The 12,069-nt window shown below is 45.7% G+C and overlaps 1 protein-coding gene across 9 annotated transcripts in view; it reads right to left on the bottom strand.

The window, feature by feature from the left end:
• The window catches only part of NCAM1 (neural cell adhesion molecule 1), a 513,442-nt gene that overhangs the window by 94,061 nt on the left and 407,312 nt on the right, over positions 1-12,069 (bottom strand). For all 9 annotated transcript variants that reach the window (XM_063943169.1, XM_063943170.1, XM_063943171.1 and 6 more), the window contains one exon: positions 490-674. In XM_063943169.1, the coding sequence (XP_063799239.1) occupies positions 490-674 (185 nt within the window). The remainder of the gene's footprint in view (positions 1-489; positions 675-12,069) is intronic.

Genomic DNA, 12,069 nt, shown 5'->3' with positions numbered 1-12,069 from the left:
GCCATGGCAGCATTACTGGATGACACAGTTGCTGTACTGCAGAGATGGAATAACAGAATGAATGGGGACCATGCAGTGTACTGAGTGCGGTGGGCTGCCTGTCATGTGGGGGGTGGACCAGATGACATCACACAAAACAGGCCCCACAGACACATCAGCCTACCAAGAATCTTCCTGGTGAGCCCTATGGCCAAACCGCCCCTGCAGTGGGCTGTCTATGATGAGGCAGCTGGTCACTCTCATAAGGAACAATTCAGAAAATTAATTTGCTTTATTCAAATAAATGATGATAAGTTTTATCAGAACAAGCTGGCAAAATTGCATGTTCATGAGTTGTATGTGGGTTATGCATAACAACTCTCATACATAGCTATACTTTTAACATATTTTTGTTTTTATCTATTCACAGATCCCCAGATTACCTGCTAAAATTTGTCACTCAGAGTAAATTTGAAAAACAATCGCCTAATTTTTTGGAAATATTTGTACCTCGAGGCTGCTGGCAAAAGGAGTGCTATGGATCTTGATGTTGGAGAAATTGGAGCTTGGCAGAAGTTGTCCATCCCTGAGCCAGGACACTCTTGCAGTGGGATAGGCAAGAACCTCGCAGGTTATATTAACCGGATTCCCCTCCCAGGTATAAACCACCACTGGGCCTTTTATCTTGGGGGCATCTAGAAAAAGTGAAAAGAAAAAAACAATATTCTCATGTATCTGACTGTAAAGCTTAGTCCTATAGAACACAAGGGGGATCTATATAGATTATTACTGTGTTCTCTCTCTGCCAGTCCAGTCTCAGCTTCCGGACCAAAGCTAATAAATTCATGGATTTAAGCAATTTGTATGAATGGCTGTATTTGTCAGTTTTCCAGTGTTTGGGAGCAAATGGTCAATTGTCATTTGCTCTCACCCATTACCAGATTTTCATTCCAACCAGCCACATCTCGTAGATTATCTGACAGATAATTGTATAGTACAGTGGTTCCCAAACTGTGTGCCTTGGATTGGTGGTCCAGGACCAATTATATGGTCAATGTAATAGGCAAAACCAGTGCTGGTGGCTGCTAATCATAAAATATGTGGACAAACAGAAGCAAATCTTGTCCCTCACCACACAATTGAACTTATGGATGACTTATAAACACAATTTACTTCATTTACTGTTTATTTCTAAATTCCTCAATAAGAAGCTTCTGTTCTGGAGGTGCCGTGCAAAAAAATTATGATGCTCTAGGGCGCCATGATTCCAAAAAGTTTGCGAACCACTGGTATAGTGTATGGCCAGCCTTAGGCTGGGCACACACTTGAAGATGTGCATCCGATATATCGTCCGAACCGGCGATTCAGACGATATATTGTTTACATCGGCATGTTCAGCGCAGTAATCAGGTCAGAAGTGCGCATGTGCCAGCGCCGCAGTGCACCGGCGCATGGCTGACAGCCGATAGCTGTAGTTGCCTAGCGATCGCCTCTGCCTGATTGACTGGCAGAGGCGGTCGCTGGGTGAGAGGGGGAGGCACAGCGGCGTTGGCCGCCATTTTGTGGGCATGGGCCGGCCAAAGCAGGCGTGGCTGGACCGGGCAGGGGGGCGGGCCGCAGTGGCTGCGTGAAGACAGCATGCCGTCACTGCCGAGACGCAATGATATCGTTCAGTGTGTATGAGCAATATTGTTTGCGGGGGTAATCTTTCGCGATGTCACTGACATCGGCAAGTGTGTACTCAGCCTTAAGGCCCGTACACACTGGCCGATATATCTGCCGTTCTCTTGAACGGCCGATATATCGCGGGACCGTCGGCCAGTGTGTACGGCCGATACGTCTGTGAACTCCGTCGTTCACAGACGTATCGCGTCGGCCCTGCAGCACAGCCGACGGCCAATATATCTACCGATATATTGGCGCGTCGCTGTGTGTGTACGGGGCGGTCGGTCGACCGCCCATACACATGCTGCGGCAGCCGGCGTTGATTGACAGCTGAACTGGGCGGGCGTGTGTACACGCCCGCCCAGTTCATGACGTCAGTCCCCGACGGATCGGGCAGTGTGTATGCTCCGTCCATAGATATATCTGCAGATCAATTGATCGGCAGATATATCTATTAGTGTGTGTACCCACCTTTAGTGTGCCTTGAGGATTGAGTTTGAGAACCACTGCCCCATATCATAAAAACACATTATATAAATGCCAATATTTTTACATTTATTATACCAAATCCATAAAACTATATAATATATAGAACTTGATAATGCAGCATTTAGAGAATCAAAGAAATATAACAAAATGTCCCACAAACTGAGATCTGCATTATTTATAACAGATTTGTAGTCACTAGTGTCCACCTCCTATGAAAGGGTTAATATAAATAATCCCATTATTCATGAGTAAAAGTACATATATCTGTCTTTTCTGTGAATTTTTATATTTTTTTTACTTTAAAGCTCCTGCTGAGCATCAAAGTGACATGAAATAAAAATTTGCAGTGCAGTCAGAATCCCACAGATAAACAGTAGGGGGCACCCTCACAGCAGAAATATGTACTGAAATAGAACTATTATTTTCAATGCATAGTCACACAATGGGAGCACCCTCTCCATTTTCTTTATGAGTGGAGACTCATAGTGATGTCCTGCTTGTTTTGAGGACCTACTGTAAGAAACACTAAATACGGGAAATGCACACAATGGTGGATTTGTGTCCACGGACTGCTTTTTCCTGTCACTATACCAGGCAAGCTTAGTGATGTGAATGAGGTCTGCACCTGAAATGGGTTGGGGTTGTGTTACCGGTGGCCGGGATCCCGGTGTTCAGCATCCCGACGTCGGGATCCGTCCACAGAATGACGGCGTGGGGGGGGGGGGGGTGAGCGCAACAAAGGCAGATTCTTTTATTTACCATACTGGCCAACTTTTTGAACCTCCCTTCCGGTAGATCTCGGGGGGGGGGGGTGTTATAGAAGATCTACACTGTCTAGATGGTCGATGCATTAGGTTGAAAGGAATAATAGGTTGAGGGGGTCAAAAGGTCGACAGATCAAAGGTCGACAGTGGTTAAGGTCGACAGGTACAAAATGTCGGCATGATAATGGTCGAAACAGTTTTATTTATTTATTTTGGCTTGTATATTTCATGTTCTGTGACCTCCATCAGTACAAACAAAGACCCTTGTGTGCTCGCTTAGCTCGCCGCACTTCGGGCAAGGTTCCCAGTCGTAGTCCACGTGGATAGTAAATCAAATTAATGTTGGGAAAACATGTGAAAAAAACAAAAACATTTATGGTCGACCACAGTGCCGGCTCAAGGCACGTTCGAATAGAGCAGCGGCGCAGGGCGCCGGGCTACTAAGGGCGCCCGGTCATATTTTAATGTGGCACCGGTTCGTGGCTCCTTTTCCCGGCTCCGATTCAGTAAAGTTTACTCCTTCCCCTGCCAGGTGGCGTTCCTCCTCCTCGTATCCCAGCTCAGTGCCTGGTGGAAGCAGCAGTTTTGTTGTGGGAGATGGAGCGGAGCTGAGCGGAGCGCATTGTCAATATTGCGGCTGGCTGGCACAGAGGCAGGCTGGCTGACTGTAAAAGCTGCACAGTGGCAGTGCGCTGTTCCTCCCACTGGCAGTTCCCGCTGGGTAGCTCACTGGTTCCCCGGAGCTGTGTACCAGAGCCGGAGGTGTGTGGTTTGTGTGTGTGCGGGGGTGTCGTGCCAGTGCGGGGGGGAAGGGGGGGTGTCAGCGGGGGTGTTTGCTGTATCTATCTCCCTGCATATGTATTTTTAAGTTAAAGATGTGTGGTGTGCTACAGTATGCTATGTATTTGTGAATGTATGATGTACTATGTGTGTATGATATGTTATGTACAGTATGTGCATGCAAGTGTATGTGTGTATGGTGTGCTATGTATGTGCATGCAAGTGTATGTGTGTATGTGCATGCAAGTGTATGTGTATATAGTGTGCTGTGTATGTGCATGCAAGTGTATGTGTGTACGGTGTGCTATTTATGTGTGTGCATTGTGTATGTATGTATGTATGTATGTATGTATGTGCAATGTGTGTATGTGCAATGTGTATGTGTGTTGTATGCTACAGTATGTATATGTGCATATGTGTTTTTAAGTTAAAGATGTGTGGTGTGCTACAGTATGAGATGTATTTGTGTATGTATGATGTGCTATGTGTGTATGATATGTTATGTACAGCATGTGCATGCAAGTGTATGTGTGTATGGTGTGCTGTGCATGTGCATGCAAGTGTATGTGCGTATGTGCATGCAAGTGTATGTGTATATGGTGTGCTGTGTATGCAAGTGTATGTGTTTACGGTGTGCTATTTATGTGTGTGCATTGTTTATGTATGTACAGTATGTATGTGCAATGTGTATATGTGCAATGTGTATGTGTATTGTATGCTACAGTATGTGTAGGTTTCAATACAGACACTCCCCCCCTCACACACACACACACACACACACACACACACACACACACACAGTAAATCCTGCGTTTGCCCCTGGCAATGTTTATGTATATGTGTGCTATTTATATGTGTGCAATGTGTATGTATGTGTGTGCATGGTGTGCTATTTATCTGTGTGCAATGTGTATGTTTGTATGGTGCACTATGTATGTGTGTGCAATGTGTATGTGTGTAGAGTGTGCTATGTATGTGTGTGCAATGATTATGTATGTATGGTATGCTATGTATGTGTGTGCAATGTGTATGTGTGTACGGTACGCTGTGTATGTGTGTCCAATGTGTATGTGTAATTTGTAATTGAGGGGCATATCATGTGTATCTGGCACTGCTGGGGGCAATATCATGTGTATCTGTAACTGCTGGGGAGCATATCATGTGCATCTGGCACTGCTGGGGGGATATCATGTGTATCTGGCACTGCTGGGAGGCATATTATGTCTATCTGGCACTGCTGGGGAGCATATCATGTTTATCTGGCACTGCTGGGGGGCATATCATGTGTCTCTGGCACTGCTGGGTTGGCATATCATGTGTATCTGGCACTGCTGGGTTGGCATATCATGTGTATCTGGCACTGCTGGGGGGCATGTCATGTGTATCTGGCACTGCTGGGGGCATATCATGTGTATCTGGCACTGCTGGTGGCATATCATGAGTGTCTGGCACTGCTGGGGGGGCATATCATGTGTATCTGGCACTGCTGGGAGGCATATCATGTGTCTCTGGCACTGCTTGGTTGGCATATCATGTGTATCTGGCACTGCTGGGTTGGCATATCATGTGTATCTGGCACTGCTGGGGGGCATGTCATGTGTATCTGGCACTGCTGGGGGCATATCATGTGTATCTGGCACTGCTGGTGGCATATCATGTGTGTCTGGCACTGCTGGGGTGGCATATCATGTGTATCTGGCACTGCTGGGGGGCATATCATGTGTATGTGGCACTGCTGGGTTGGCATATCATGTGTATCTGGCACTGCTGTGGGGCATATTATGTGTATATGGCACTGCTGTGGGGCATATCATGTGTATCTGCCACTGCTGGGGGGCATATCATGGCTATCTGGCACTGCTGTGGGGCATATCATGTCTACCTGGCATTGCTGGGGGGCATATCATGTGTATCTGGCACTGCTGGGGGGCATATCATGTGTATCTGGCACTGCTGGGGGGCATATCATGTGTATCTGGCACTGCTGGGTTGGCATATCATGTGTATCTGGCACTGCTGGGGGGCATGTCATGTGTATCTGGCACTGCTGGGGGCATATCATGTGTATCTGGCACTGCTGGTGGCATATCATGTGTGTCTGGCACTGCTGGGGAGGCATATCATGTGTATCTGGCACTGCTGGGGGGCATATCATGTGTATGTGGCACTGCTGGGTTGGCATATCATGTGTATCTGGCACTGCTGTGGGGCATATCATGTGTATCTGCCACTGCTGGGGGGCATATCATGGCTATCTGGCACTGCTGTGGGGCATATCATGTCTACCTGGCATTGCTGGGGGGCATATCATGTGTATCTGGCACTGCTGGGGGGCATATCATGTGTATCTGGCACTGCTGGGTTGGCATATCATGTGTATTTGGCACTGCTGGGGGCATATCATGTGTATCTGGCACTGCTGGGGGCATATCATGTGTATCTGGCACTGCTGGGGGGCATACATGTGTGTCTGGCACTGCTGGGGGGCATATCATGTGTATCTGGAACTGCTGGGGGGAATATCATGTGTATCTGGCACTGCTGGGGGGCATATCATGTGTATCTGGCACAGGTTTGCTTTCCGACAGGTTTCTCACAAGTCGGGAATTCCCAACTTGTCAGAAAAAAACAGCCGTCACTGAATAGGTCGGAACCCCTTCTAACCTATTCTTGACGGAAACTGCCATCTTTCCGACAAGACGGCAGTTTCTGACAATAATTGAATACACCCCATAATGTGTAGGGAACACTACTGTGGCTGTTATGTGTAAGGCTGCTAATTGTGTGTGTAGAGGGGGTGTGAAAATATATTTATTTGTAGTTTGATAATATAAAATTGTGAGGCAACGCCCACTTTTCCAGGAGCGCACGCACTGCATTCAAAATTTTCTCGCTCTGGGTGCTAGTAGGCCTGGAGCTGGCCCTGGTCAACCATTGTCATGTAGGGGATGCAGGTACGGGGAGCATGACGATGATTTGCACCATGAGCAGCAGAAGCCCACTTCACAAGAAGAGAAAGCAGGATCTATGAGGGCGTCCTACTTTCCACAGACATTCAGAGTGAGTAGCCAAGTCTATACGGCAATAGGGAGCCCACTGACTGTGGTTCGTTCACAAAAAGGGGATGATTCAGAGTTGCAGGTAAGTTTGTTTGCTGATGGGTCTTTTCGTACCTGCACATGATCGCAGCAGGACATAGGCAACTTTGAGCAACTTTGGGCAATTACACATCTTAGGCACACCTCCGCTTGTGGATCAGTGGATGTACCTTGATGGTCGCACATCGGCTGCATTCTGAGAGAATGTCAGGTCGGGGGGTGTAGGTGGGTTTGTGATAGAGATGCTCCTGCACTGCTTCTACATTATGCTAACTGCAGTAAGAAAGGTGCAGTGTGACTGGTGCCAGTATTTTTCCATTTATGCTGCTAAGGCAGATTTGGGAACATATTGCTGCTGAATTGCGTATAACTCACTTACTTGCAGTTACACTATTGCATAATATAATGCAATTTACTATCTACAGTATAATACTGTGGGGCAGTCCAGGGTTTCCTACTCTATAAAGATCAGCTTATGAGATTGCCAAAATATACTAGCTGACCCTTTCAATTATATCCATCTAGGATTTTGCGTTCTTATAATGAGCCACACTGTGCCTTCCAAGGATTAATATGTGGGACTGTGCTATCTGGAGGTCAGAAGGTCATGTGTTGTATCCACTAATTTCACAAGGGGATCGCTATCCATTAATTCATCGGCCTAAAACATCAGCCATTGTGAACACTTAAATCAGCGTCTCTCTCTCCAGCAGTATACACACTGTGACCACTCTTTCATCTGATTCCATTATTTTATACTACCAGCATCATGGCAGTACTAGCCGGAGAAAAAGTGGTGTGCTATTTATCTGTGTGCAATGTGTATGTTTGTATGGTGCACTATGTATGTGTGTGCAATGTGTATGTGTGTAGAGTGTGCTATGTATGTGTGTGCAATGATTATGTATGTATGGTATGCTATGTATGTGTGTGCAATGTGTATGTGTGTACGGTACGCTGTGTATGTGTGTCCAATGAGTATGTGTAATTTGTAATTGAGGGGCATATCATGTGTATCTGGCACTGCTGGGGGCAATATCATGTGTATCTGTAACTGCTGGGGAGCATATCATGTGCATCTGGCACTGCTGGGGGGATATCATGTGTATCTGGCACTGCTGGGAGGCATATTATGTCTATCTGGCACTGCTGGGGAGCGTATCATATTTATCTGGCACTGCTGGGGGGCATATCATGTGTCTCTGGCACTGCTGGGTTGGCATATCATGTGTATCTGGCACTGCTGGGTTGGCATATCATGTGTATCTGGCACTGCTGGGGGGCATGTCATGTGTATCTGCACTGCTGGGGGCATATCATGTGTATCTGGCACTGCTGGTGGCATATCATGTGTGTCTGGCACTGCTGGGGGGGCATATCATGTGTATCTGGCACTGATGGGGGGCATATCATGTGTATGTGGCACTGCTGGGTTGGCATATCATGGGTATCTGGCACTGCTGTGGGGCATATTATGTGTATATGGCACTGCTGTGGGGCATAGCATGTGTATCTGCCACTGCTGGGGGGCATATCATGGCTATCTGGTACTGCTGTGGGGCATATCATGTCTACCTGGCATTGCTGGGGGGCATATCATGTGTATCTGGCACTGCTGGGGGGCATATCATGTGTATCTGGCACTGCTGGGTTGGCATATCATGTGTATTTGGCACTTCTGGGGGGCATATCATGTGTATCTGGCACTGCTGGGGGCATATCATGTGTATCTGGCACTGCTGGGGGGCATACATGTGTGTCTGGCACTGCTGGGGGGCATATCATGTGTATCTGGAACTGCTGGGGGGAATATCATGTGTATCTGGCACTGCTGGGGGGCATATCATGTGTATCTGGCACTGCTGGGGGCATATCATGTGTATCTGGCACTGCTGGGGGGGCATATCATGTGTATCTGGCACTGCTGGGGGGCATATCATGTGTATCTGGCACTGCTGGGGGGCATACATGTGTGTCTGGCACTGCTGGGGGGCATATCATGTGTATCTGGAACTGCTGGGGGGAATATCATGTGTATCTGGCACTGCTGGGGGGCATATCATGTGTATCTGGCACTGCTGGGGGCATATCATGTGTATCTGGCACTGCTGGGGGGCATATCATGTGTATCTGGCACTGCTGGGGGCATATCATGTGTATCTGGCACAGGTTTGCTTTCCGACAGGTTTCTCACAAGTCGGGAATTCCCAACTTGTCAGAAAAAAACAGCCGTCACTGAATAGGTCGGAACCCCTTCTAACCTATTCTTGACGGAAACTGCCATCTTTCCGACAAGACGGCAGTTTCTGACAATAATTGAATGCACCCCATAATGTGTAGGGAACACTACTGTGGCTGTTATGTGTAAGGCTGCTAATTGTGTGTGTAGAGGGGGTGTGAAAATATATTTATTTATAGTTTGATAATATAAAATTGTGAGGCAACGCCCACTTTTCCAGGAGCGCACGCACTGTATTTGAAATTTTCTCGCTCTGGGTGCTAGTAGGCCTGGAGCTGGCCCTGGTCAACCATTGTCATGTAGGGGATGCAGGTACGGGGAGCATGACGATGATTTGCACCATGAGCAGCAGAAGCCCACTTCACAAGAAGAGAAAGCAGGATCTATGAGGGCGTCCTACTTTCCACAGACATTCAGAGTGAGTAGCCAAGTCTATACGGCAATAGGGAGCCCACTGACTGTGGTACGTTCACAAAAAGGGGCTGATTCAGAGTTGCAGGTAAGTCTGTTTGCTGATGGGTCTTTTCGTACCTGCACATGATCGCAGCAGGACATAGGCAACTTTGGGCAATTACACATCTTAGGCACACCTCCGCTTGTGGATCAGTGGATGTACCTGGATGGTCGCACATCGGCTGCGATCTGAGAGAATGTCAGGTCGGGGGGTGTAGGTGGGTTTGTGATAGAGATGCTCCTGCACTGCTTCTACATTATGCTAACTGCAGTAAGAAAGGTGCAGTGTGACTGGTGCCAGTATTTTTCCATTTATGCTGCTAAGGCAGATTTGGGAACATATTGCTGCTGAATTGTGTATAACTCACTTACTTGCAGTTACACTATTGCATAATATAATGCAATTTACTATCTACAGTATAATACTGTGGGGCAGTCCAGGGTTTCCTACTCTATAAAGATCAGCTTATGAGATTGCCAAAATATACTAGCTGACCCTTTCAATTATATCCATCTAGGATTTTGCGTTCTTATAATGAGCCACACTGTGCCTTCCAAGGATTAATATGTGGGACTGTGCTATCTGGAGGTCAGAAGGTCATGTGTTGTATCCACTAATTTCACAAGGGGATCGCTATCCATTAATTCATCGGCCTAAAACATCAGCCATTGTGAACACTTAAATCAGTGTCTCTCTCTCCAGCAGTATACACACTGTGACCACTCTTTCATCTGATTCAATTATTTTATACTACCAGCATCATGGCAGTACTAGCCGGAGAAAAAGTTTTTTTCCAAAGAGGAATTATTCATCAACAGCCGCTGCTGCGGCGGAAGGAGCCTCAGCTCAACCTTTTTTTGTAACAATAAATTCTTAATGTTTAATAGATCACTTAGCTACTATTGAAGCAATTGTTTCAAGCTGTGTTTTCTAAAATATCTCTAGAGGATTTATATTGTTGATGTTTATCATTGTTTTTATATAATAATAAATGCTGGAAATGATATTTTTAAGGTTATGCATAATTCATTGGAATGCAATCCTTTTATATTCAAATTAATGTATCTATCGTTAGAGGTACATTGTAATTATCTATATGAGCAATGACTGAAATAAAACCAAAGGTAAAAATAAATAAATAAAAAGCCCATGTGTTCTATTAAATAAGTGTATGAGAATGATGCTTTCAGTAATCGCTGTGCTTTTTATATCGCCCCCTAGGGGTAATTTGAGAAAGGCTTAATTGAACTTTGTAGCAACTAATAGTCATTCTGGGGAGACAAAAACCTTTAGTAGATATCCTCTTTGTTACTGGCAATGAGTATGTCGGGTCTGCTGATACAGTAGTCTGAGAACCACTGCTATATATTGTAGTCTATGGAGGGTTCTCAAGAGGCATTTAAAAGACCACAAAAAAATGAAAAGCTTTGCTGTCCTTGATGTATTGAATGTGTGTCATGATATATTTATAATGTGTTCCACATTCCCAATCCCTAAGTATCTATGTAAGTCAGATGGAGGACAAATCAAAAACAGATAATGTATTTGTTTTGTTTCCTCCTCAAGGAAAGCAGCTTAGCCTATTGGCATGTCACACTGATATATGATAATCATTACCCTTAATTGATAAATCAATTAAGTTGAGAAACCTGACAACTGGGCTAAATGAAGTTGTTGGTGATACAAATGAACGTAAAATATCCAGTTAGAATTAAAGTAGCCCATACATCAACAATAAATTGGCACAATTCTGTGTTGTACCCATGGTCTACAAAATCCAACCCTCGAATCGCCAACTCTGACCCAAAGATGAACGGAATCAACAAGTTGAGGATTCCTAACATTGTATTTTGCCGATGGGAATCAAGAATTTGCCTGATTGATGAATGGGCCCCGTTAGATGACGAAAAGCACAAGCAATGTAGTATTGCATCATATGGTAATACCATTTTAGTGAGTATGACCTAGGAATAATGACATCCCGCAACCCTACTAAAATTACTTTGTGCTCTGTGGCAGAGACGGCGCAACCCTCTCAGCAGATCCTGCAAAACAGGAAGGTGCCGAGCTGAAGAGGCACTCTCCCTGCTCTGCTACTCTGCTGTTGCTGCTGGCTGCATCTGTTACAATGTATGAGATGCAGCTGCACTGACAGTGTGAAGTGAGGCTATCCGTGTCAGTTCCCTCAACTCCTACCCTCTCACCACTGGCAGCGGCATCGGCAGCTTGATGTGGTGGCCGCAGCTCTTCAGTCTCTCACTGATCTCCCATGGAAGTGGCACTGTCACCTCTATCCCCTCCCCTCCTGTGAACATAAGTGGAAGGGGCGCTACTATTGTGGGCATTATGTGGCACATTATGTGGAAGGGGCGCTACTATTGTGGGCATTATGATAGAAAACATAAAAAAATATATTTCATTTATTTACAAAATTAAATATATTTTTAACATTTCTGCATGTAACACAATGGGGTTTTACGGATACTAAAACATTGCTTTTACAACTTCATTGTGATAAGGCAATCGTGGGAAGGCGTTAATAGAACAGGAATTGTGGTAAATGCTTGGTAAATAGCCTTTCCATGCAAATACGGCACTGCC

This window comes from Pseudophryne corroboree, chromosome 10 (assembly GCF_028390025.1).
Source record: "Pseudophryne corroboree isolate aPseCor3 chromosome 10, aPseCor3.hap2, whole genome shotgun sequence".
Taxonomy (NCBI): Eukaryota; Metazoa; Chordata; class Amphibia; order Anura; family Myobatrachidae; genus Pseudophryne; species Pseudophryne corroboree.
Note: the sequence above shows the minus strand (reverse complement) of the source record. Positions and strands in the feature narration are given on the sequence as shown.